Below are 27706 nucleotides of genomic sequence, written 5' to 3'. Positions count from 1 at the left end.
CACTCTAGTTCCCGGAACAGGACTCAACACAATATTCCGGTTTCTGCAGAACGAATGAGTGAATGAATGAACGAAGGAAATTAATCAGGGAACATGGCTTCTCTGAGTATCTGCATTTGAAGCCCGGAGCTAAATTTCTAGTTTTGTTTGTAATCTTTGGACTATCAGAGGGTGAGAACAACACAAGAAAATGATTACATAAGACAAGGAACACCATTGACCACGCGGCACCGACACTGCGACTAAAACTGACCCGTTCCAGCTTCCGTATTCGTTAGTTCTTTGGTCGCGTACGCGACCCAGGCCGGAAGTGATGTCGCGAGATTTGGAGTTCGCGGGAGAACTGTCTCTGCGTCCGGCCGTAGAGAGCGCCCGCGCGCGGGACTTTCAAGCGGCGGACCCCGGGAATTCGAGCTGCCATGAGCCTCTGGGTGGACAAGTACCGTCCCTGCTCTTTGGGACGGCTGGACTATCACAAGGAGCAGGCGGCCCAGCTGCGCAACCTGGTGAGTCCGCGGGCCCGGGCGGGGAGAGCGGGGAGAGGCTAGGCCCCCATCTTGGGGGTGTCGTGCCCCTAAGGAGTGGTGCCTCGTCCACTCTCTTCTGAAGGTGATGAGTGCCGTGGACAAAAATGAAACGGGGGAGAGGGCAGGAGTGTGGGGAGCGGGAGTTGTGCGCGTAAACACGACAGGCCTCCCTCGGAGTTGTCCTTTGAGCTAAGCCCTGAAGTGAGGGAAGAGTGGAACAGGTAGAGGCAGCTCAAGTGCACATCCCTTGTGCGCCCCGCCTGTTCTAGGAACCTCAAGGAGCCAGTGGAGCGGGTAATAGTCGGCCAGAGGGAGGCGTAGAAGGAAACGGGACGGGGGCAGGTGCAGATCCAGTAAATCCTCACAGGGCGCGATCGGAAGCCACGGAAGGTTTTGGGCAGAGAAGTGACCTCATCTGACTTTACTTTTTAACAGGGTTACTTAAAATTTCTTGGTGTCATCTCCCTTATTTACAAAAAGGGAGGTGTTGTATTTACTAATTTCAGAGGTCGTATTTAATTCTAAGAGGTTGTATTAGGTCGTCCTTGAGTTTAATTCCTTATAGAAGATTTGGTTCCCCCTTTTCTCCATCCTGATGTGTGTTTTCGTGTTGTAGTTGGGATAAGTGTCTAATGGCAATGTTTTCTGAGATGCAAACTGAATCTTTTAAGAAATGGATGAGATGGGAGAAGGGTCTTGGGAAAAATCTAGTGTCTGTGTAAGCTATGTATGCACTCCTTTTTAGATCCAAATAGTACCGTGTGCTGATAGAACTGTTTGGCTCAGCTCTCAGGTTCTTCAGTACCCACCTTTTTTCAGTTACAGGTACTATGTTAAGTACTTAAAAATGATAAATAATAAAGGAACTCTGTCCTTATGAAAGTCATTGCAAAAGTTGATAGTGTTGTGAGATTGAGGGGTTTTTTGTTCCCCTTTTTAAATTATTGGTATTCCATTTATGGTAATTTGAAACCTATCATAGCTGTATACAGCTGTATACTTCATTTCTAGACAAATTGCATTTTTCTCACTGAGATAGCTTTCACTTTGATTTTCTTAGTCAAATGATACCTTTTATTTTCTATGGCTATCTTTTTGTTATACAGAATTTGGAGTAAATACTTTGGACAAAAATTTAATATACTGGTCTCGGATGTTTATAGATTTGCTTTTAAAAACTGTTCACCTGTTTTACTGTTGAATCTACAGTTTAGTAAAACAGGAACATTTAAAGCATACCTGTAATCTTTGGCTAGTTGGAGTTTAAAAAGCAAAGGCAATAAGTATTTGTGAAGCACCTGCTATTTTCCATGCACTGTTTCAGGTGACTAGTTCCTTTCCTTGACACTTTTTTTTTCCAGTGCCAGATATAGATGAGTTTATAAAGTATTAAAATTCACCGCAATAATCACTTCTGTTAAGATACTTATTGAACTTTTTCTGTAATGCTTACTTAGAAACTTTTGTCACAAGACTTTATGCCTCTAAGGTTGGGGTCGGTGTTCTCCGTGTTTTTTTAGCCTTAATAGCACTGATTCCCAAACTTGACAGGCTCACCAGAGTCACCTGGGAAGTTTTTTTTTAAAGCATGCCGTCTTGTGCTCTACTGTGCATTCTCAGTGCCCTTCTCCATCCCATTGCTCTTAACTTGTAAGTGTGCTCGGATTGATTTCCAGCTTCCAGGATCTCCACTTCTTGAAGACTTTCTTTTGATGAACACCCTTAAGCAGACTTGAAATGCCTGCTCATTAATGCTCTTCCTTTTTTTTTTTTTTCTGAGAGAGAGAGAAACAGCATGAACAGGGGAGGGTCAGAGAGAGAGAGAGGGAGACACAGAATCTGAAGCAGCCTCCAGGCTCTGAGCTAGCTGTCAGCACAGAGCCCAATATGGGGCTCGAACCCACGAACCATGAGATCATGACCTGAGCCGAAGTCAGATGCTTAACCGACTGAGCCACCCAGGCGCCCCTAATGCTCTTCCTTAATCTGAACCATTTTCCCAAGCAGGTGGCATCAAAGGATTGATGAGAGGTAACATATTATACTCCAGCTTCCCCACCATTGTGCTGTGTTTTTGTTTTTTAATTTTTTTAAGTGTTTGTTTATTTTTGAGAGACAGAGACAGAGACAGTGTGAGTGGGGAGGAGCAGAGAGAGAGGGAGACACAGAATCCGAAGCAGGGTCCAGGCTCTGAGCTGTCGGCACAGAGCCTGACATGGGGCTCAAACCCTCGAGCTGTGAGATCATGACTTGAGTCAGATGCTTAACTGACTGAGCCACCCAGCCTTCCCCATTGTGGTGTTTTTGTTTTTTTTTTTTCACCATGGTTTCAAGAGTATCCCCAGCAGGATTAAATCACAGATGCCCAGAGTGGTTAAGCAGGTAATGAATTTATAGGCTGCCTTCCTTTTCTTGCTTTGCTTCCTTATTCCCCTACAAAGTTTTCCTTTATCTTTCAAATAAACCAGATACACTCCATTCTTACCAAAGAGACTATGGCCCAATCTAAGACAGGTACCAGTCTTAGTCACGGAATGTTAATTTCATGGATGGGGTCCAGTAATCAGGTTTTTATTTTAAAAAGTTTTCTAGGAGATTTTGGCAGTCACTCTAGGTTTGGAAGTTCTTGCTTTCTAACACAAGGTGTTGTATCTATGTACTATATATATACTATGCTAGTTATATAATTACATAAGATTAATGCCAGGGGAATAATCAACATTTCAGAATTAATTTTAAAGACTCTTTCAGGGTGCCTGGGTGGCTTAGTTCTTAAGCATCCAATTTCAGCTCAGGTCATGATCTCATGATTTGTGAGTTCGAGTCCCATATTAGGCTCTGTGTGGACCGCTCAGAACCTGAAGCCTGCTTTAGATTCTGTGACTCCCTCTCTCTCTCTGTCCTCCCCCACTTGTGCTCTGTCTGTCTCTCTCTCAAAAAAAAAAAAACAAAAACCCAAAAATAAATGAATAAATATTAAAAGTCTCTATATATGCTCATACATACATGTTTTTGGGGTTTTGTAGATGGAGACACAAAATATTTGATACCTAAAAAGTAATTTAATTCTACCTAGAGCAGTTGTTTAACTAGAGAAAGTGCCTCTTTTTTTTTTTTTTCCCCCAGGTGCAGTGTGGTGATTTTCCTCATCTCTTAGTGTATGGACCATCAGGTGCTGGAAAAAAGACAAGGATTATGTGTATTCTACGTGAGCTTTATGGGGTTGGAGTGGAAAAATTGAGAATTGAACATCAGACCATCACAGTAAGCATTTTCCTCTGAAGCCTCCAAATATTTATAGCAGGAATTTTCATTCCTTATCATATATGTTCCCATGGCCCTGGCCATTGCTGCCCAACGTGTGATTTAAGTAAGAATTTCACAGATAATGCAGATGCACAGGATTGAGAGCTACTGATTTATAGACCTAACTATTAAAACCAGAACAAAGTCAGTTATGTTAGAGAGGAAATATGAGCAACTGGAGATTTGAGGTAAAGTGTAGGTGTTGGAATTGATTTTAGATTATCTAGTGAGTCAGTACTTGAGCTGGAACTGGAATTCAAGTCTCTACAGTTGATTATTCTGAGAGCAGTAATGGGTTTGGAAAAACAGGGAGTGGTTTGGAGAAAAACTTTAAATGTAGAGTCAGGCAGCTTGGTAAAGATTAGGCAGCTGACTGATTAGACAAGGAGGCACGAAACTCTGGGATGTGCAGAGAATTCCCGGGATTCTGCCCTGGCTGAGCTTTCCAGCCTATCCCTGCAGTGCATTTTCATTCTCTCCTTCTAGACCATGGATAAGATTTAGTTGAAATATCTCTTCTTGATGTGCCCCTCTCCAACCCCATTAGAATTTGTTTTTCCTTTTGTTTTTTTTAAAGCTTATTTATTTATTTTGAGAGAGAAAGAAAGCACAGTCAGGGCAGTGGCAGAGAGAGAGAGGAGGAGAGAAAGAAATCCAAGCAGACTCTATCAGTGCAGAGCCTGGATGCGGGGCTCGAACCCATGAATCGTGAGATCATGACCTGAGCCAAAATCCAGAGTTGGATGCTCACCCGACTGAGCCACCCAGGCGCCCCTAGCTTTTCCTTCTTTAACCCATAGTTTATACTTTTTAGTACTTTGTTTTGCCTTCATTATAGTTTTTCATACATTTACAGTATTGTATTTGTTTTGAAGTTGTGCAAGAAACCTGTCTTACTGATTTTTATAGCCGTCATAGCCTCTGATGTAGCAGCTTGTACCTATTAGGTATTAGGTTCACTGAAAAAATGAATGCTGAGTGACTGGATGATAAGTAGTGCTAGTAATAGAATCTTTAGGAAGATAAGTGGATTTGGGGCTACTATTGATGAGCTTGTGTTAGACACATTGAATTTAAGGTGCCTTGTGGTACATCCTGGTGGGAATTCTTATAAAATATGTAGGGACAAATTTAATAAGAAAAGTGTGGGATCTGTAGGAAGAAAACTCATATCTTATAAAAGGAGGAAGAAAACAAACAAACCCAAGAGCTGATCAAGTGGAAAGATCCAGCAAGTTCTCAGATAGGAGGCTTAATAATTTCAAATATCTGTTTTCCCTAAGTTACAGCATAAATTTCAATGAAATTAGAATTAAAATCCAGCTTGTTTTTTAATTGCATGAAATAATCTGAAAGTATATATGAAAGAATATATTTCTGAGACGATACAAAAAAAATTTGTGAAGTGGGACTTGTGTTTTGAGATATCAAATCATATTGTAAGACTGTTTTAGCCAAAACAATATTATACTGGCATGGGAATAGAGAATTTGATCAGTGGAACTTATTAGAGAGCCCCAAAATATGATGTAATATCTGTTTCAAGTCAGTATTAAAATCCTGAGTCAGCAAGGTGTGCTACCGTAACTAGTTATCTACTCTAAAGAAAATAAAGTTAAATCCCTATGATTCATAATTTATAGAGATGAGTTCCAGACGAATATAAGACTTAAATGTTAAAATGAAGCACTAAATTGCTTAGACTATAGGAGGAGTCTGTAGGTCGAGAATACCTTTTAATAGAAATCATGGAAGGGGTGCCTGGGTGGCTCAGTTGGTTAAGTGTCCAACTTCAGCTCAGGTCATGATCTCACGGTTCATGGGTTAGAGCCCTGCATTGGGCCCTGTGCTGACAGCTCAGAGCATAGAGCCTGCTTCAGATTCTGTGTCTCCCTCTCTGCTCCTCCCCTGCCTGCATTGTCTGTCTGTCTCTCTTTCTCTCTCTCTCTCTCTCTCTCTCTCTCTCAAAAGTAAACAAACATTAAAAAAAAAAACTGAAAGAAAAAAAGAAATATGTACTTGGATGTATATGAAATTTATAAGTTTTTATTACAGAAGATAATGTACATAGAATAAGTAGAAAAATTAAAGATTTTTTATAAAAATATTTGAAAGAAATGTGTTAGATAAAAGATTTTACAAATTGACAATGAAAGACAGTTTGGAAAAAAAAAAGACAACTTGGTCAAAAACTGATCAAAGAGTCACAAGAGAGAAATATAAATGACCAATAAATGTGTGTAAAGATGTTTCTCATTTTTGATGGTTGAAGAGAGTCTGTTATCAAATTGGCAGAGCTTGAAGGCATGATATATGCAGAAGGGGAATGTTGGGCAAGAGTATTTGTTGACAGTGGAAAACTTAATTTTTAGTTATTTTGGGAAATAGGCTGATTATACATATATACTTACATACACATAGAAGTTTAGAAAACTTATCCCCTTCAATCCAGCAATTCTTTTATTGGGAATCTTACACAGAAATGAAGTCAGGACATTTGATGTATGTAGAAGGATGTTAATTGTGGGATAGTTTGGGTGTCAAAAAAGCAAGAAGCAAAATGTCCATTGGTATGTTTGGCTTTGTGGACATCCATGTTATAGGTTGATAGGCAACTAACCTATACCAGTATCTGAGGGGAATTGTGTAGATGCATTGTTAACTAAGAAAAGTAAAACACAGAGAAATGGATATGATTGCCTCTTTTTTTATAACTTTTTTACAAGAAGCATTAACATGGGGCGCCTGGGTGGCTCAGTCAGTTAAGCATCCGACTTCGGCCCAGGTCATAATCTCACAGTTCATGGGTTCAGGCCCCGCGTTGGGCTCTGTGCTGACAGCTAGCTCAGAGCCTGAAGCCTGTTTCAGATTCTGTGTCTCCCTCTCTCTGACCCTTCCCTGCTCACGCTGTCTCTCTCTCTCTCAGAAATAAATAAAACATTAAAAAAAAAGCACTAACACTATAGAAATACATAAAACATATGTGAGAATATATACATATATGTGTTTATTTTTGTGTTTTATGGAAGTCTGTGTAAGGGTGTATATGATGTTTACAATGCAGATCTGTTTACAGTGATGATCTCATAATGTGATGATTTGTAGATTTCTGGAGGGAAAAATAATAAAAGTAGGATGTGTGATATGACCCAGTTTAGAAACATGTTCATCTGTACATAGGAAAAGAATGGGGTTAATGAAGTTAAATTATTCATGGTAATTATCTGAAGATTTTTTAATTAAGCATACATTGTTTATTTCAGGAAAAACCTGAAATACAGCAAGAGAAGAAATGGCCAATAAACATTAAAAACATTTATTTTCTTTGTCTATAGACTCCATCTAAAAAGAAAATTGAAATTAGCACTATTGCGAGCAATTATCACCTTGAAGTTAATCCCAGGTAGGTTTCTACAATATAGAAACAAGTCTTTTCTTTTTTCTCTTTTTTTTTTTCTCTTCCTTTTTCTTTTTTGTCTTTGTCTTTTTGTGTTTTTCTAAAAGTAGAACCCATTCTTGAAATAGAATCATGTGTGGAAACACCGTGTATACAATAGATAAAAGTAAAGCTGCCCAGTGTGGAATAGGGGGAATAGAACCTTTCCACTTCCCCTTTTCTCTGACTTCTGAGTCAAGTCAGTTTAATAATTAAGTTTTCTTGCTCTGTAGAACTCAGTGTTTTATATAAAGTACATTTCATAGTCATTAAATTTTTCATATATTGACTCAGAACTGATGAGCAAAGTAAAGTATGTCTGAAAAGTGTGTAATGTCTGGAGTGAATATTTCAGAATATGTTTTGGATTACCAAATCTCTTTTTTGTTTTGTTTTTTTGGTCACTCCTTTGTTTTAGTTTCTTGGTTAGAGTGTGTTATAATAGTGTACCAACCAATGTCTGTATCCTTTATCATGACTTAATCAAAGATTAGGGCTCCTGTTGGGAGGCACATTGAAAACTCATGCCATGGCAATCTAGTAGTGCTTAATAGTGTAGAAGTGATTGTCTTGGGAGCAAAGTTGGTTAAAGCTTCAGTGTTGTCTGGGGCCTGGTATGTTCTTGAAGGAGAAGAAACTCAAGGACATCTTCAGGCAATGGGTACCTTTTTGGGCAGTGGCACAGATGAGGCTGAGCATCTATTTCAAGATTGGATGGAACAGGAGGAATATAGTTATAAGCTAGTATGTTTTCAGTAACAGGTACTGTGTGAGAAGCTTTACATGGATTATTATATGTAGTTTTCAAGACAACTCTAACAGGCGTCATTACTTTCCTTAGGTTTGTGCAAGAAAATTAAGAGAAATAAGATTGGTGGGAAAGGGTCTGATTAGAAAAGTAGAAAAAAGTGGTAATTTCATAGAAGAGAAATATTTTTGATTCTTGACTAGGAAATGATCATAAGAGAGACACTCCAAGCATATTGATATAATATTAGTGAATTGAGAAAAATTTGATGACTGTTGGGAAAATAAAAGCTGATAGTTTTGCCTTGTTTCTCATGTTGAGTTCCTCTGTAGCAAGACTAGTCCATTGGAGATTGAGCTGATTGTTTTTCAGATGTTTGAAGTTGACAGACTAAATTAACCAGGTGACTTTATGTTGGTTTGTGAGGTGCAGGATGTAAGTGCTAAAGCAATAATGTAGATACAAATGACAGATAATGCTTATAACAAGTCAGTAGCTTACAGAGTTCTGACTATCTTCAATTCCATTTGCTAATCCCATCATCTTGCCAAGACCCTGAATGAGCTCCAGGCTAGTGTTGGGAGCAGACTTGTCTAGGCTTCTTTTCTCTCAGACCTTTACCATTTGGGGGATGGAGAAGAGGAATGGAGGTTAAATTTCTGGTTCAGAGTTATTTTTACATTTTGAGTAACTACAGATGATTAGGAAATTAGCTGTAATTAGATACTAACTGTAGTGCGTACAGAAGTGTTAAAGTATTTGATAAACTTAAGTATTAGTTATTGCTTTTGTTTTTTTAATGTTTATTTTTGAGAAAGAGGGAGACAGAGTGCCAGTGGGGGAGGGACAGAGAGAGACACACACACAGGATCTGCAACAGGCTCCAGGGTCCGAGCTGTCAGCACAGAGGCCAGCGCGGGGCTTGAACTCATGAACCGTGAGATCATGACCTGAGCTGAAGTCAGAGTCGCAACTGACTGAGCCGCCCAGGCACCCCAGTTATTGCTCTTTTTAAGTAATAGTAAATTTAATATAAGAACATGTTTAGTGTTTTCAGTGATATTTGTCAAACATATTGGAGTATTGCATTTTAATGAACCTAAAATATTTCACTTTGAAAGTTTTATGAATGTAATTAAGTGTAAATAATTTTGATTAACATTTAAACCACTTAGGATCTTCAGTGTTTTTTTTATAATAACATATTAAGAATAAGGGCATAATACTTTCTAAAATACTTAAATCTGTATTTGCCATTATTTTTGTATTATATAGTGATGCTGGAAATAGTGACCGGGTAGTAATTCAGGAGATGTTGAAAACAGTGGCACAATCACAGCAACTTGAAACAAACTCTCAAAGAGATTTTAAAGGTATGTGATAAACCTATTTCTTTTAAAGCCGATACTGACATGGTACGTAGTGAGTATAAGGAAAAACGTAGTGGGAAACGTAAAGTCCATTTATTTAGCAAATATTTATTAACCTGTTCTATGTCAAGCATTAATCCTCCCTTATTTTTGCTTATAAAAGTGAGTGAGACAGACAGTCATGATCTCTCTGCTCATGGGAGTATGTGTAGCCTAATGGAATGGAATTTTGGTGGAAAGAGGACTATTTATGCCACCCATTCATTATTTTAGAACTAGATAAATAATGAAAATACTTTATTTAAAATAAGAAATAACATGATTTAAGAAGAACTGTTCCGGGGCATCTGGGTGGCTCAGTCGGTTAAGCATCTGACTTCTGCCCAGGTCATGATCTCGCGATTCATGAGTTTGATTGAATGTCATGTTGGGCTTTGTACTGACAGCTCAGAGCTTGGAACCTGCTTCAGATTCTGTGTTTCCCTCTCTCTCTGCCCCTCCCCTGCTCACTCTCCGTTTCTCTCTCGAAAATAAACAAACATTAAAAAAAAAAAAAAAGGAATAACTGTTCCTTGGACCAAAATTATATGTTTATTATCAAATATTTAAATAAACAAAATCAGCTATAATTTTGCCAACCAGAGACAGTTACTATTAACATTTTTGTCATAACCTTCCGGTATTACCTGTATGCACATGTATATAGGTACATTCTCATAGAAGATTTTGTAATGATAAATATACCAGCATTTAATGCTTTTGATAAATTTTGCTAAATTCTTCTTTTAAAAGGTAGATTTATACTACCAAGTGTTTGGGAGTGCCCATTACTCCCTGACATTTATTACCATTGTGGTTAATTATTTTTAACCTTTATCAGTTGGAGTGGAGAAGATCAATTGTTGGTGTTTGTTTTTCTTTAGTTAGTGTGATAATTTTTCTTTCGTTCATTGATCATTTTACTGCTTTGTGAATTGCCTATGAATATTTCAGCTTATTATCTTTCTTCCTTAGTTCACTGTATTTCAGAATAAATTTACATTTACCTATTTATTTTTTGTGACTGTACATGGAGTCTTATATTTTCTAACTTTTGTTTACACATGTGACAGCTATTATGTTTGTATCTTAATTTTATATCTTACTATATTATGACATTCTTCTATTGTTTGTAATAGCCTTCCCATTGTTTCTTTTGAATTTTCAGATGTATATATCTGTGAATAGAGATAATTTTTCCCCTTCTATCCAATTTGTATGGCTTTAAACATTTTCTCATATCTAATTATGTTTGCCAATACCTCCAGTATAATGTTTAATAGTACTAAAGATAGTAGACATCCTTGTCATGACTCTGGAAGGAGAGCCTTAGGGTTTCCACGTTTAGTTGCTAGATTTTGACCTGAGGTGTATCTAGTTTTTTTTTTTTTAAGCTTATTTATTTATTTTTGAGAGAGAGAGAAAGGGAGAGAATGCACGCATGCATGTGCATACACATACTCAAGTGAAATAGGAGTTAGAGAAGAAGAGGGAGGATCCCAAGCCAGCTCCTCACTGTAAGCACAGAACTCAACGCAGGGCCCTAGCTCACAAACTGAGATCATGACTTGAGCCAAAATCAAGAATTGGACACTTAACTGACAGAGCCACCCAGGTGCCTCTGTATCTATTTGGTCATAGTAAGAAATAAGAAAGGAGCATCAGTTTGTATTTTATTGAGTGTTTCTAACATGAATGTGTGTTATATTTTTTCGAATGCTGCTTCTGCATCCATGAATGTGGCATTAAGATTTTTTTTTTTTTTTTAGCTCTGTTGGTTGTGTAGATTATATTATTGGTTCTTCGACTGAAATTGCTTTGTATTTCTAGAGTAAACCTGACTTGGTCATGATATGTTAATTTTTAAAATGCTGCTGTTTTCTACCTACCAAGGACTTATTTTTGTAACATTTGGTATGTAGTACTTTATGTTAGGTGCTATTTTTCAGATTTTGGGATCAGTCTCCTTGTTTCTGTTTCTCCTGTTCTATTCCATTTGGATTCTATCTCTAGAATTTCTCCTCACTATGAAGGATTGTCTTGGAAGGGAGCTTCATTTTGTTATTTTCAGTGTATTGCTTTTGTCAAACCTTGTTGCATCCAGGTTCCTTTGTTCTAATCCATAAATTGAACCCTGTGCGTGCTGTTCTCAAATTGTCCCGTTATACTTTACAGTGTAATCTTGCAGGTGGTTTTGGGTTCTGTACCAAAGGCCGTCAGAAACATAGTACATCCTTGCCATTTCCTCCCACATAGTTGCTTGTTCTTACTTGCTCATATTGGGAGGTTCTTAGGTAAAACCTGTCACTTTGTTTTGATATAATGTTGTCCATGAGTCTTTGGTCTTGGAATCTTTCTGCTTTTGTGGGAGAGATGCAAATCTACACTGCTACCGTTGCCGTCTTCTAGAAATAACTTATATGATGAAACATACAATAAGTAGTTGGGTTCAGTTTTAACTACATAATATTCCTGAAACACTTTAAAGCCAATCCTTTGTTATCGCTGGATGGAGTCTTACTGTACATGTGACCACATGTCTTTATTCCTTTTTGGCTCTGTTTCTTGCATCAGTATTTTCCAAAGTATATTCCTAGGCATGACAAGATTTAAAATGTTCTACAGAAATGTTCTCCTGAGATAAAATATTTTGGAGAAATATAGCATAGTACCTCCCTGTCTTGGTGATTTTTAGTTCATATAAATATAATAAAGTCTGCAGTTCATATAAATATAATAAAGTCTGCAGTGAATTCTACAAAAAAAAAAGTAACCTCTTTAACTTCATTTTAGCCTCGTGTTTCTTAAGTTTGATTGGAATTTTTTAAAATATATTTTTCTTTAAGTGTTTATTTTTTTTAATTAAAAAACATTTCTTAATGTTTATTTACTTTTGAGAGAGCTGGAGACAGTGTGAGCTAGTGAGGGGCAGAGAGAGAGGGAGACACAGAATCTGAAGCAGGCTCCAGGCTCTGAGCTGTCAGTATTGGGCCCAATGTGGGGCTTGAACCCACAAACTGAGATCGTGACCTGAGTTGAAGTCTGCCGCTTAACCGAATAAGCCACCCATGTGCCCCTAAATATTTATTTTTTTATTTTGAGAGAGAGTGAGCACAAGCAAGGGAAGAGCAGAGAGGGAGAGAGAATTCCAAGTAGGAGAGAAAATTCCAAGTAGGCTCCGTGCTGTCCACATCTGATTCTTGATTTTAGCTCAGGTCATGATCTCACAGTTTGTGGTATTGAGCCCTCCATCAGCGCAGAGCCTGCTTGGAAGTCTCTCTTTCCCTCTCTCTATGCCCTCCGTCTGTGTACATGTACTTTTTCTCTCTCTCTTTCTCTCAAAATAAACTTAAAAATAAATAAATTGTTCTTGCCATACTTGAGACTTTTATGTGTCCTTGCCAAAGGGAAGAGTAGTATATCAGCCTTCTTATTTAGGATTCCACTGCTAATAATGAGAAGGAAGAGAAAAAGATACTCAAGTTAAAATGTGTTTTGTTTCTCCTTGACTAGTGGTATTATTGACAGAGGTTGACAAACTCACTAAAGATGCTCAACATGCTTTGCGTAGAACCATGGAGAAGTATATGTCCACTTGCAGATTGATCTTGTGTTGCAATTCTACGTCTAAAGTGATACCACCTATTCGTAGTAGGTGCCTGGCAGTTCGTGTGCCTGCTCCCAGCATTGAAGATGTAAGTCAAGTGAAACTTTTAAGAAATAATTCATTTCAGATTCTGTGAGTACTGTGTTTACATCTTTGTTGTGTTTGTTTTGTAAAAACATAGTGAAGTGTATTAGTAATTCAGGAACATCTCTGGCCTGAATGCTAACCATTAGTAGAAATATAAACCAATATGTATAGTAGTAAATACCAGATACCAATACATAGTCTGATGGTAGGCTCTATTAAGAATATTGCATATAAGCCATCAGTATTTTAAGTTCTTCCTTTAAGTCATTTTTTGACCTTAAGTAGGTATTATGAATTTTACTAAACTAGGTAAGGGCTAGTTATTTAGTTATACTAGTTATTTGGTTTTTCTACCTTGAGGTTGGAAGATATAGATTTTACAGGGAGATAATGTGGCAATACCTAGTTTCCAGTTAGGGGACCAATATTATTAGCCTGAAACAACATAATATATTATTTTCTTTTATCATTCGTAACACTTACAAAGTAAAAATGTAAATTTCTCACAATAAGCAGCTTTACTGCTGTTAATAGATCTTGGGTGATTTTATGCAAAGTAGGGATAATATGTCACCTGTGTTTGTTGCAGAGTGGTGAAGTAACTTTATTAGAAGTTTCACTTGTAAACATTTTGAGAGTAATATAGTTAAAAGCGTCTGTAAGACAGGACTCCAGGTTACACCACTCCTGTGGGGACCATTCACATCTTAGTGCATGCAAGTAACATCTCTTGAGTCATGCAGAATTCAGCCTGTGCAGCTCTACTTGGCAGCCCTGTGATCAGTGTCCTTGTCAAAGACCTGAGACCTTGTGTGTCTTCCTCACAGCCCCCAAGACGGCTGGCAGGCTTGGAGCTCAAACCAACTCTTCTTGTAGTTGGCAGGACCAGTTGCTGCCTCTTCCTGACGGCTGGACGAAAACCCTGGCTTTCTGCTAAAGGAGCCTATGGGTTGGGTAGAGAGTGACAGAAATAAATAACAAGGGTCTGTAAAGACGTTATCTACAGAAATTGCTTCAGTATGCTGACACATTCCCTATTTTTGTTAATTGTTTTGTTTGTAGATTTGCCACGTATTATCTACTGTGTGTAAGAAGGAAGGTCTGAATCTTCCTTCACAACTGGCTCAGAGACTTGCAGAGAAGTCCTGCAGGAATCTCCGAAAAGCCCTACTTATGTGTGAAGCCTGCAGAGTGCAACAGTGAGTGAAAGGGGCAGTTACCACAAAAAACGTTTTGGGACACAAACACACTTCGATGTAATTTATTGTGTTCTCTTTTTATCATGTAGATATCCTTTCACTGCAGATCAAGAAATCCCTGAAACAGATTGGGAGGTGTATCTCAGGGAGACTGCCAATGCTATCGTCAGTCAACAGACTCCACAAAGGTAAATCGTTTCAAAAATGACCATAAAAGTTTGGTCATAGAAATAGAACAGATAATCTGAGTTTTGGTTAACTGTTTCATACTACCACCAGTGCCATTTAGAATTAAAATTAAGTCTTGAATCTGAATACTAAACTTTTGAAGAAAAGATAAGATTTTAATTTTAGAAATTTAGTAGTTCAGAATAGTTGGTATGTAGTATCATGGCTTTTACTTAGCTATTGACATGTGCGTATGGAACTTATATACAGATTAAAACAAATCTTGGAAGTTTTAGTTTTCCTTTCAGAGTGTCAGATGACTTAATTTATAACTCAATGTGCTTAGTTTTCTAATATTGAAAAGAATAATACTATAACTCTAATTGATGCATCATATCTCAGAAAAACACCAGGCTCTGAATCAGACTTCTACTGACTTTTAGCTAAATGCCCTTGAGCAGGTAACTTCATCTTAAGGAGTTTCAACTTTTCCATTCATATAATGAAGATACTGTTATTACCCTGCCAGGAATACTTGTGCCTTTGCCGTGAAGAGTAAAAAAGATTGTGTAATAATGGTTTGAGAACATACATGAACTCTGCACTAGTGTATGATGATGAACTCTGTTAACAATATTGTACAATAAAGTTGTAATGATAATGTGTGGTGTATATGCCACCAGTGTGTAGGAGGTGTTTTGTGACATATTTGCTGAACAGTTATTTCCATATACTTCTGTGGAAGTAAATTTACTGAGTAATAGTAGCAGATCATACTGAAAATACTTCAGCCATTGTTTGGTTTATGACAACTTTGATAAGGGCTACCTGCTTTTCTCCAAATCAAGAGTGGCAGCCTTAAGGCCCACTACCTTTGGGAAGCCCAGAGGTTTTTAAGGCTGTTGACATGTAGTCTTCTACTCTTAATGCCTGTCAGACCTAAGAAACCATCTTTGGACTTAAGAGAGGATAGTTGATTACTTTAAGAAACAGACTAGACTATGTTCATCCACTAAAATTTAAGCTTCCTTGATTCATATGAAAACAATCATGAGAAAAATATGCCAGATTTCTCCACTTGGGTGATATATCTGATGAATTCTAATTTTTCTAAAGATTCTTCAAAAGAATTATAACATATACTCTTTGGCCACCATGTAGATTATTGGCGATGGATGGTCATACATAATAGGTACTTAGTATTTCATCAGGGTTTGTTTTGAATTTCTGTAATTCATTTATTTTAGTTGAAGAATTTAATAGTTTTTAAGAAGTGCCAAACATTGTAAGTAATCTCTTCAGAAAAGAAAACTTCACTTTAGGAAAAAGTGTGCCTTCCATGTTGTAAAATTCGCTAAGCAGTGAAGTAATCTCAGCCTTTAAAGAGATAAAATTCCAATAAAGCATGTTTTAGGAGGTTTTTACTTTTGTAAAATATTTCTGCATTGAGATGACATTCTTGTTTTCTGATTTTAGAGAAGAAAACTTGTGGTAGCAGTAGTAGAACTTTCCTGATTTTAGGAGAGCTAGGTACAGATGTTATAATATTTGATAATTATGAGTTGTGTTCTTAAGACTAGTTGATCATTGCTTTGCTTAATTCTTCTAGCAGCTGCTACCTCTTTCAGTTTTCCAAACAAGTTTGGGCAGCTCACAAATGAACTTGTTCAAAAAGAGATGTTGCTATCTCCTGATTAGATTAACAGTTGTAGGAATTGATTTCGTTGTGCTACAAAAAAAGAAATTTCAATTTCAAAGCTTTCAGATTGACCAGAAATACTAGAAGGGCTGTTATCATTCTGATTGTTGGCCCACACAGTACCAGATAATTGTTTCTCATTTTTGACCCTTAGACTTGCTGTAATATTTAGTCATGATTCTTATTTGATTTATTTTAGAAGAGTCATAATTCTCCAATTTGGATAGCAGCTAATTTTAGTGAGCGCACTGTGGTATCTCATTTAATTCATAGAGCAGGTCTATGAGGAAAAGTATTATTACTATCTTTATTTTAATAAGAAAACTATTTGAGGAGATTATTGCTTATTTGCAGACATTCAGTTAAGAATCACAGACAGTTCTATAATACCATTTTTCTCTGACAGAAGAATTTGCACTCTTTAGCACTTGCAGTCCCTAAGAAATAGCTGCACAAAGGTAGAAAATGTAGAACATATTCATTTTTAAGAAACTAAGTCATATTAGCAATGAACTCAGACTAAAACAAGGTGCAGGTAACATGCACAAAATGCACACAGCATAGAACACTTGTAGAGAGAAACATATCCTGAATTAACTTTTTAAAAATAAACGATATGTATAATTATAGAATAATTTTGGGGTTCCTGGCTGGCTCTATTGATAGAGTATGCAACTGTTGATGTCAGGATTGTGAATTTGAGCCCCACCTTGGGTGTAGAGATTACCTAAAGTAATTTAATGATTTAATATCATCTGTCATTTGTATCTATCTGTTTCTTACTCTTTAATAATTGGGGTTACTGTTTTTTAAATGTTTACTTACTTATTTTTGAGAGAGAGAGGAGAAGGCTGAAAGAGAAAATCCCAAGCAGGCTCCACTCTGTCAGTGCAGAGTCTGACTTGGGGCTTGAACCCATGAACCATGAGATCATGACCCTGTACATAAATCAAGAAACCAAGAGTTGGATGCTTAATCCACTGAGCAACCCAGGCACCCCTGGTTGTGTTTTTTTGTTTTTTTGTTTTTAATCTAATACTACCATGTCCAAGAAGGATCAAGGCCTTTGGAATCAGACTTGAATTAAAATTCTGCCTCAATGACATGAGTTTATATGGAAGTTTAACGTCTCTTTTCAGTAAAAGAATGATGTTGTGAGGTATAAATAGCATACTGCAATGAGTCTCATACAGAATGGATTTGGGAGTAAGGCAGATCTATTCATAGTCAACTTTGTGAGGTTACTTAAACTATCAGCCCCCTTTTTTTTTTTTTTCATTTAAAACCTGGAGATAATGCCCCCATTCACAGCTAGTGTGAGGACTTAAGTAAAACAATTTGTTACAGTGGCTTGCACATAGTAGGTGCTCAAAAGATGCTGGTTCCTTTTTCAACTTTTTGTTGTGTGGCACAACTTCATACTCTTGGAGTTCCTGGAAAAGGGTCTGAACTTCTACTTTTAAGAAACCTTTGATGAAGTGGTGAGGCAAGATGGCAGAGCAGCATGGAAGTTCTCAGCTTGTCTCATCCCTGAAATGCAGCTAGATCAGCACTCAACTATTTTGCACACCTAGGAAGTTGTTCTGAGGATTAACACAACAATCTGCACAACTTGAGTCACAGAGCTTGGCAGATACGTGGTGTGGAGAGGTGAACTGGAGGAAAGAAAAGCCACAGAGTGTAGGGAGCTGTTTTTGTGGAGAGAGGACAGAGAAAGGGAGAGAGAGTGTGGCACACTGGGAGAGTGCAGGGAAAGCACTCTTCAGAAAGTAGCTGGATAGAGAGAAAGAGTGAAAACACACAGGTGACTGAACAAGAAATCTAGTCCCCAAAACCGGTGACAGAAAGGAAGGAGAGGGTCTCAGTACCATTAGGATTCTATAAACAGTGGAGCGCAGAGTCAGAAATTCCAGAGCTCACTGCCTGGCGGTGTTCTGGAGAGGAAAAGGGGCGAATCTGCAGGAGCAGGCAGCGGGGTCTGACGGGTCTGGGTGCCACACAGGGAGAGGCGGTTCCCTGTGAGAACATTTGGTAGAGGCCATATGGCCTCCCCACAGGTATAGATCCCAGTGGACCCCTGACAGCAGCCACATTTGCTGCTATTGAGACAAAGACGCGAGACTGTATTGAAACCAGGCACCAGCCCTGTGTTATGAATTGACATAATCTCTGAACCTGTACCATTGTGTGATGACACACACTTTTTCTGGGGTAAACCAGCACCTGGCCATTGCTCTGTGAGATCCTCCCCCAGAGTCGGCAGGGGTCCAAGCCGCAGGGTCTGTGAAGTGTGGGTTTTGAAGCACAGCCCCTTCTGAGATAAAACTCTGGAGGGAGGTGCCACTTGGTAGGCTTATGGGTTGAACATGGACAGGGTGGAGACGGGGAGTGGACAGAAGCCCGAGACAAAGGAGGGTACTTGATCATGGGTTAGTGAGAGCACAAAGTTCCTGTGTCAGAGACTAGGAGGCTAGGTGACACCATTTCCACCTCTCCTGCACACATGCATAGCTGCTTGCTCAGACCACACTCATCCACCCCAATAATCTAAGCAGCACCCCCTACTGGAGAACTGATGCTTTATACCAAGTCGCACCCAGTTGTGCCCGCTGGCACATCACCTAGAAGTCCAACACAAGTCTGTCAGCCTGCTTAGTGTATGGACTATAGAGTGCTTCATACATTCGGTTCTGTGAGAAACTCAATTTAACTTCATTCAGGTTTCTTCAATTTGCTGGTTTGTTTCTTTATTATTTATTTATTTATTCTTCTGTCTTTGTTTAAATTGTTCTTTTTTTCCTCCTTTTTCTGGGATACAGAAAGAAAAATTTATTTTTCTTTTTTAAAAAAATTTAAAAATGTTTAATATGGGGGTTTTTTTGGTTAATTTTTTAATTTTATTTCACTTTATTTTCATTTTTTTATTTTGTATACATTTTTTTAAGTTCTAAATTGTTTGGTACATTTTTTCTTTTCTTTCCATTTTTTTCTCCATTCTGTCAAGCTTCTTTCAAGAAGGTCAAAACACACCTAGGATCTAGCTTCCTTTATTTGATTTTTTGTTGTTTTCAATTTTCAAAAATTTTTTACTTTATTATTTCTTTTTTTTCTCCCAAATGATAAAACGAAGGAATTGACCCTAAAAGAAAGAACAAGAAGAAATGACAACCAGGAGCTTAATCAACAGAAGTATAAGTGAGATGTCTGAACTAGAATTTAGAACCATGATAATATGAACACTAGCTGGGGTTGAAAAAAGCATAGTCTCCCTTCCTGTGGAGATATGAGAAGTAAGATCTAGTCAGGATGAAATTCAAAATGCTATAACCAAGATGCAATCTCGAATGGATGCTGTGGCGGCAAGCAAGAATGAAGCAGAGCAGTGAATCAGTGATATAGAAGACAAAATTATCGGAAAATAATGAAGCAGAAGGAAAGAGGAAACAAAGGCAAAAAGCACAATATAAGACTTACAGAACTCAGTGATTTATTAAAAAGGAATAATGTCCAAATCAAAGTAGTCTTAGAAGATTAAAAGAGAAAAGGGGGCAAAAGGTTTCTGTGAGCAAATTATAGTGGAAAATTTTCCTAATCTGGGGAAGCACACACATCCAAATTCAAGAAGCAAAGAGAGCTATCAGATTCAACAAAAACCAGCCATCACCAAGGCATATCATAGTCAGATTATTAAAATACACAAGACAAGGAAAGAATTAAGAAAGCAGCAAGAGAAAAAAAAGTCCTTAGCCTGTAAGGGAAGACAGATCAGGTTTGGAGCAAACCTATCCACAGTAACTTGGTAGGCTAGAAAGGAGTGGCAGGATATATTCATTTTGCTGAATTGGGAAAAAATGCAGCCAAGAATTCTTTAACCAGTAAGGCTGTCATTCAAAATAGAAGGAGAGAGAAAGAGTTTCCCAGACAAACCAAAACCAAAGGAGTTTGTGATCACTAAACCAGCTCTGCAAGAAATTTTAAGGGGGACTCTTTGGAGAAAAGACGAAAAGCAACGAAGACTTGAAAGAACCAGAGAACATCACCAGAGACCCCAAGTCTACAGGGAACACAACGACACTAAAGTCATATCTTTCAGGAGTCACTCCAAATGTCAGTGGACTACGCTTCAATCAGAAGACATAGCGTATCATAATGGATGGGAAAGTAAGACCCATCTACATGCTGCTTACAAGAGACTCATTTTAGACCTGAAGACACCCAGATTGAAAGTAAGCGGATGAAGAACCATCTATTGTGCTACTTGTGGCCAAAAGAAGGCTGATGTAGACATAGTTGCATCAAGCAAAACAGATTTTAAAATAAAGACTGTAACAAGAGGGCATTATTATTATTAAGAAGGGCATTATATCATAACTAAAGGGTCTATCCACCAAGGAGATCTAACATGTAAATATTTATGCCCCCAACATGAAAGCACCCAAATATGTAAATCAATTAATCAAAAACATAAACTCATTGATTATACCATTATAAAAGGGGACTTCAACATCCCACTTTCATCTAAGAAAATCAACAAGGAAAGAATGGCTTTGAATGACGCACTCGACTGGATGGACTTAACATGTATTCAGAACATTTAATCCTAAAACAGCATAATGCACATTTTCTTAAGTGCCCATGGAACATTTTCTAGAATAGATCACATACTGGGTCACAAATCAGCTCTCAACAAATACAAAAAGATCACGATCATACCTTGCATAGTTTCAGACCACAATGCTATGAAACTTGAAATCACCCCCACACACACAAAAATTTTTTTGGAAAGATCATTCTATTAATGAATGAATGGGTTAACCAAGAAATTAAAGAAGAAATTAAAAAGTACACAGTAACCAGTGAAAATGAAAACAAAACAGCCTTAAACCTCTGGGATGCAGGAAAGGCAGTCATAAGGGGGATGTATATAGCAGTCCAGGCTTTCCAAAAGAAGGATGAAAGGACTTTAGTACATTACCTAACCTTACACCTAAGACAGCTGTAAAAAGAACAGCAAATAATAATTAGACACCAAACCAGCAGAAAATAGAAAATAATAATTAGAGCCAAAGTCAATGCTGTCAAAACCAAAAAAGCAGTAGAACAGATCACTGAAAGCAGGAATTCGTTCTTTGAAAGAATTAAGAAAATTGATAAACCCCTAGCCAGTTTGATCGAAAATTGAAAGGATCAAAATAAGTAAAATCATGAGTGAAAGGAGAAATCGCAACACTGCAGAAATACAAATAATAATAAGAGAATATTATGAGCAATCACATGCCACCATGCCAATAGGGCAATCTGGAAGAAGTGAACAGATCTGGAAGAAATTGAATCAGTAATCAAAAATCTCCCAACAAACAAGAGTCCAGGGAGGGGTGCTTTTCCAGGGAAATTCTAACATTTAAAGAAGAGTTGACACCTGTTCTTTTGAATCTGTTCAAAAAAAAAGGATAACTTGTAAACTAATTCTGTGAGACCAGCATTACTTTGGTTCCAAAAGCATACAAAGACCCCACTAGAAAGGAGAGCTACAGACTAATTTCCCTGATGAACATAGGTACAAAAATTCTCAAGATACTAGCAAACCGGATCCAATAATACGTTAAAAGAATTATTTACTGCAATCAAGTGGGATTTCTTCCTGGGATGCAGGTCTGGTTTAGTTCCTGCAAATCAATTTGATGCATCACATTAATAAAAGAGAATAAGAAAGAACCACATGATCCTCTCAAATGCAGAGAAAGCATTCGACTAAATGCAATGTCCTTCCTTAATAAAAAGCCTCAAGAAAGTAGGGATAGAAGGATCATACCTCAAGATCCTAAAAGGCATGTACGAAAGACCTACTGCTAATATTCTCACTGGGGAAGAACTGAGAGCTTTCTCCCTAATGTCAGGAATAGGATGAAGGATGCCCACTTTCACCTGTGTTACTTAGAATAGCATTGGAAGTTCTAGCCTCAGCAGTCAGATGACACTAAGGAATAAAAGGCACCCAAAACGGCAAGGAGAAAGCCAAACTTTCACTTTTTGCAGACAACATGATAGTCTATTTGGAAAATCCAAAAGATTCCACCAAAAAACTGCTAGAACAGATCCATGAATTCAGCAAAGTTGCAGGATATAAAATAAATGTACAGAAATCGGTTGCATTTTGTATATACATCAGTAATGAAGCAGCAGAAAGGTAAATCAAGGAATCGAACCCATTCACAATTGAACCAAAAACCATAAAATACCTAGAACTAAACCTAACCAAAGAGGTGAAAAATCTATATGCTGTAAACTGTAGAAAGCTTATGAAAGAAATAGAAGAATACACAAAGAAATGGAAAAGCATTCCATTCTCATGGGTCAGAAGAACAAATATTGTTAAAATGTCAATAGTATCCAAAGCAATCTACATATTCAATGCAATCCCTGTCAAAATAACACATTCTTCACAGAGCTAGAACAAACAATCCTAAAATGTGTATGGAACCACAAAAGACCCCAAATAGCCAAAGTAATCCTAAAATAGAAAACCAAAACTGGAGGCATGACAATTCCAGACTTCAGGCTGTATTACAGAGCTATACTCATCAAGATAGTGTGGTATTGGCACAAAAACAGACACAGATCAATGGAACAGAATAGAAAACCCAGAAATGGACCCACAAACATATTGCCAGTTGATCTTTGACAAAGCAGGAAAGAATATCCAATGGGAAAAAAAGACGGTCTCTTCAGAAATGGTGTTGGGAAAACTGGACAGCAACATGAAGAAGAATGAACCTGGACCACTTTCTTACAGCATACACAAACATAAACTCAAAATCGATGAAAGACTTAAATGTAAGGCAGGAACCATCAAAATCCTAGAGGAAAAATCAGGCAACAACCTCTTTGACCTCAGCCGCAGCAACTTCTTACTTGACATGTCTCTGGAGGCAAGGGAAACAAAAGCAAAGATGAACTATTGGGACCTCATTAAGCTAAAAAGCTTTGGCACAGTAAAGGAAGCAATCAGCAAAACTAGAAGACAGCTGATGGAATGGGAGAAGATATTTCAAATGACATCACATAAAGGGTTAGTATCCAAAATCTATAAAGAACTTCTCAAAATCAACACCCTCCAAACAAATAATCCAATGAAGAAATCAGCAAAAGACATGAATAAATGCTTTTCCAAAGAAGACATCCTGATGGCTATAACATGAAAAAATTCACAACCTCACTCATCAGGGAAATTCAGATCAAAACTACAATGAGATACCACCTCACACCTGTCAGAATGTCTAAAATTAACAACTCAGGTGACAACAGACTGGCAAAGATGTGGAGAAAGAGGAACCCTTTTGCACTGCTGGTGTAATGCAAACTGGTACTGTCACTGAAGAACAGTATGGAGGTTCCTCAAAAAATTAAAAATAGAACTACCCTACGACCCAGCAATTGCACTACTAGGTATTTCTCTAAAAGATAAAAAGAGTGCTGTCTCGAATGGTCACATGCACTCCAGTGTTTATAGGAGCGCTGGTGGCAGTAGCCAAAGTATGGACTGATGAATGGATAAAGAAGTGTGGTATGTATCTACAATGTAATATTACTTGGGATCAAAAAGGATGACATCTTGCCATTTGCAACAATGTGGATGGAACTAGAGTGTATTATGCTAAGCTAAATAAGAGAAAGACAAATATATGACTTCAATCATATATGGAATATAAGATACAAGACAGGTGAACCGAATGCAAAGGAAAGAAAAATAACAAAAAGAGTGAGGGAGACAAATCGTCAGAAACTCTAATATGCAGAGAGGGTTTTTGGGTGGGGGAATGAACTAAATGGGCAAGAGGCATTAAGGAGGACACTTGTTGGGGTGAGCAGTAGATGTCATCCGTAAGTGATGAATCACTAAATTCTATTTCTGAAATCATATTACATTATATGGTAACTAACTTGGATGTAAATGTAACAAATAATAAAAAATTTAAAGAAATTAAAAATGAAAACTTGCTTTGAATGGAAGTGTTCTGGTAACACCAAAAAAAAAAAAAAACCATTCATCTTTGATGAGTCACTTCTCTGATCTAAATATGGAACATCTGTGATATTTTGGTAATGGTTCAGAACAGTGTTTTCCCTTTAGGGTACTAAATATGTATTGGGAGAAAGATAGTTGTTTTATGTGTAGTTACGATTTTACTTGTCATTTTCTTCTTGCCATTTAAAATGCCATATGTATCTTTCTCTCCTGAAACTATTATGAGAAGGGCCTAAAATTAAGAACTCAGAGGTTGGAGTGTTCATATTCACTTAGGCAGCCTGATTCAGTGCTTGCCTATGACCTATTGTACTGCGCTTTCTGTGATAGGACCGGTTCATTTCCTTGCCATACTGCTTTTTCACTTTGCAATTGAGGTAGTATGTAGTGATACATGGTATCATGCTTATATGCTCTTCTCTTACTTGTATAATTAACTAGCGATTATCTTATGTTTTCATGACCATTTTCTAGATGTCCAAGGTATCTATCTGGAGAAGAAATAAACATTCACTTGATATGTTATGAAAGTATGTTGAAATGCAGTATGAATGTCAACCCTTACTACTCCTGAAGTCTTAATTTTTATTTCGTAGTTTCATTGTATTTTGATATAATTAATAATTCTGAATATAAATGTTTGACTTTAAATAAGTTCTGAACATTCTTTTAGAAAAATGAACTGAAATCAGGAAAAGCTTAAATGTGTATCTTAAGTATGATAAGCCATTTAAGAAAATGTCTGTATAAGATTATTTAATTCATAACTAAAACAGCACAGTATGTACTTGAAAAAATTGTCTTATTTCCATTACAAAGTATTAATTATCTTGTTTTATATAGGCTCCTTGAAGTTCGTGGAAGACTTTATGAGCTTCTAACTCATTGTATTCCTCCTGAAATTATAATGAAGGTAATCTGATTTCAGATCCTGAGCCATTTATAGCCATAACATTTGGACTTTTGCAGTACTAAGACACATTGTCATTTCTTTCTATCCAGCTCATTAATTTAACAGATATTTATTAAGCCTCTCCTGTGTGCCAGGTACCATTAGGGGAGTGCTGAAGAAGACCGGGGAGGGCCGGCCTTCAGAAAATACACATTTTAGTGGGTGAAATGGGAAACCAGAAGCAAAAGGATTTCAGAATGTTACAAGTACTACAAAGGAAGTAAGAAGGTGAAATAGTAATAATGGAAGGTGGGCTGTGGAAGGTCAGCAGTGGGTTCTGTGAGGAAGACATGTCTAAACTGAGACTTGGAAGATTAACAGAAGGGCAGCATGTAAATAGTTGGGGAATTATGTTAACCTTTGAACAGTGTGGTAGTTAAGGCCCTGACCCCCTGCATAGTTGAAAATCTGTGTATAACTTAACTACCCCAAAAGTTGACTACTAATAGTCTACTGTTGTCCAGACGCCTTACTGATAACAGTCTCGATTAACACAGTATGTAGATGTATCATATACTATATTCTTACAATAAAGTAAGCTAGAGGAAAGGAAATTTATTATGAAAATCATAAGGAAAATACATTTATGTTACTGGACTTACTGGGAAAAAAAATGGGCTTATAAGTGGAGCCTCACAATTCAAACCCACATTGTTTAAGGGTCAGCTGTATTTCAGACTGAGGTTTAGTGCACATGGGGAATGACATTAAAGCCATGATCAGAGTCTAGACTTTGTAGGATATTGTGAAGCACAGCTTTAGGTTTGCTCTGGTAGCTACAAGCCAGCTGTATTGCTGTATTGATTGATTTAGATGTTAGGGAGTGCAGGGGGTTTTGTTTGTGTTCATTAAAATTACATGGCAGCACTTATAAGAAAAAATTCTAATTATGCCAAATATAAAAGAAAAAGAGTGAGGTCCACCCATCCATTTCTACAAGGGTAGTAAGCACTTCTAAAAGATCTGTATCCTAATCACATAGAAATATGCTCGTTTGTTTGGTTGTGTGTGTATAGTTTCACAGAACTTCATAATTTTTTGCATTTTTTTTTTTTTAACAATGTAGCATGGATGGTATTTCATGACAGTATGGATTTATTTTATCCTTTCTGGTGGATGAATGAAATTTCATTATAGGATTATATCATATATTTTAATATGATACTGTTGGTGCAACTTTAGGTTGTCTACAGAGTATTATAACTAATAATTTTGCAGTGAGCTTCTTTTTACTTCTGTCTTTGCACCTTCATACATTAAATATTCGACATACTGAAGTTTTGCTTCTTTTTTGAATGAGAGAAATAAAGCTTGTTTAGCTTATTATTTTTTTCAATGATTATTATTTAAATTACTAGTTATCTTTTTTTCAGGGCCTTCTCTCAGAACTTTTACATAATTGTGATGGACAACTCAAAGGGGAAGTGGCCCAGATGGCAGCTTACTATGAACATCGTCTACAGCTGGGTAGCAAAGCCATTTATCACTTGGAAGCATTTGTGGCCAAATTTATGGCACTTTATAAGAAGTTCATGGAGGATGGATTAGAAGGCATGATGTTTTGACATCTTGACATCTATCCTTAATTCTTCCTAAAATGTCTCAGTATCATCATTTACATTCATTTTATATTGGAAGAGCTGCAAGTAAAATAAACTAACTTCACTTAACCATGTCTTATTTGTGGATTTGTTTTTTTCTTTTTTTTTTTTTGGTAATCATTTGTTAACTATTAAATACTATACTTAAATAATTGCTCTTTTATACTGTTGAAGTTATTGAAAGGACACAACATAGAAACTTCAGAGTCCAGAAACATTTTAATGTTTAAGTACTTTCAAAATTTGCTATTCAGCTATGTAGGGTTTTCTATCCTCTAAATGACCATTTTTGGCCACAGGCACATAACTCTGCTTGGCAAGTCATTACCTTTAATCACATTTTCTCTCAGTCTAGAATTGTGGGCTTTTTTGCAGGAAATATAAGGATTAATTTTGAAATAAAATAGCCTGAGTATGAAGAATATTGTTGGTACTATACTGAGACTGTAGAAATCCAATTTTATTTCAGTGATTGACATATTAGGTGGATTTCTAAGAAATAAGCATGTTTTCATTAAATGCTTGAGATTGTTGAGGAACATGCATCATGGTGGTTCATAGCAAAGATATATTAGTATAGAAATTACTCTTTGAACAAGTGTATTTTTCTGTCATTAATCCTATCGTTTGGAACATTTTTTCATTAGATATTTGGTTCATGGAACAAAGAGTTTGCTTGACAGATTTATATGACAGGCTCTGAACAGTTTCTTTAATTTTGGGCAACAGAAGCATGACTCAAAAACTAAACCAACAAGGTGAAATTAAAGATTTGAAATTTTAATAGGTTTAATTTCCTTTGTAAGGATAACAGGGAGATCTGTTTTTGCAGTAGTTAGTGATCAATCAGGAAGTGTTTAATTGACACAGCTACACACATATAAAATCGCTTAACAGTTTTAGGCTTATGGGAAACTGTTAAGGTCAAGAGAGATGATTAC

At 37.1% G+C, this 27706-nt stretch overlaps 1 protein-coding gene across 1 annotated transcript; it reads left to right on the top strand.

Annotated features, from left to right (window-relative positions):
* Positions 1 to 325: 325 nt before the first annotated feature.
* RFC3 (replication factor C subunit 3) lies at positions 326 to 26838 on the top strand. The gene is made up of 9 exons (XM_039239822.1): positions 326 to 506; positions 3654 to 3791; positions 7169 to 7236; positions 9293 to 9390; positions 12940 to 13121; positions 14183 to 14319; positions 14409 to 14507; positions 25056 to 25125; positions 26538 to 26838. The coding sequence occupies exons 1-9, from the start codon at positions 420 to 422 to the stop codon at positions 26727 to 26729; spliced, it is 1071 nt and encodes a 356-aa protein (XP_039095753.1). The 5' UTR covers positions 326 to 419; the 3' UTR covers positions 26730 to 26838.
* The last annotated feature ends 868 nt before the right edge of the window (positions 26839 to 27706 follow it).

The sequence above is a fragment of the Hyaena hyaena genome, unplaced genomic scaffold (genome assembly GCF_003009895.1).
Source record: "Hyaena hyaena isolate Hyena2069 unplaced genomic scaffold, ASM300989v1 scaffold_163, whole genome shotgun sequence".
NCBI classification, from domain to species: domain Eukaryota; kingdom Metazoa; phylum Chordata; class Mammalia; order Carnivora; family Hyaenidae; genus Hyaena; species Hyaena hyaena.
Note: the sequence above shows the minus strand (reverse complement) of the source record. Positions and strands in the feature narration are given on the sequence as shown.

Excerpts from the sequence above, each read along its gene's own strand:
- RFC3 (XM_039239822.1), top strand. The coding sequence starts at position 420 with ATGAGCCTCTGGGTGGACAAGTACCGTCCCTGCTCTTTGGGACGGCTG. Across the intron at positions 7,237-9,292 it reads CACCTTGAAGTTAATCCCAG|TGATGCTGGAAATAGTGACC; the intron begins GTAGGTTTCTAC and ends TGTATTATATAG. Across the intron at positions 14,320-14,408 it reads GAAGCCTGCAGAGTGCAACA|ATATCCTTTCACTGCAGATC; the intron begins GTGAGTGAAAGG and ends TTTATCATGTAG.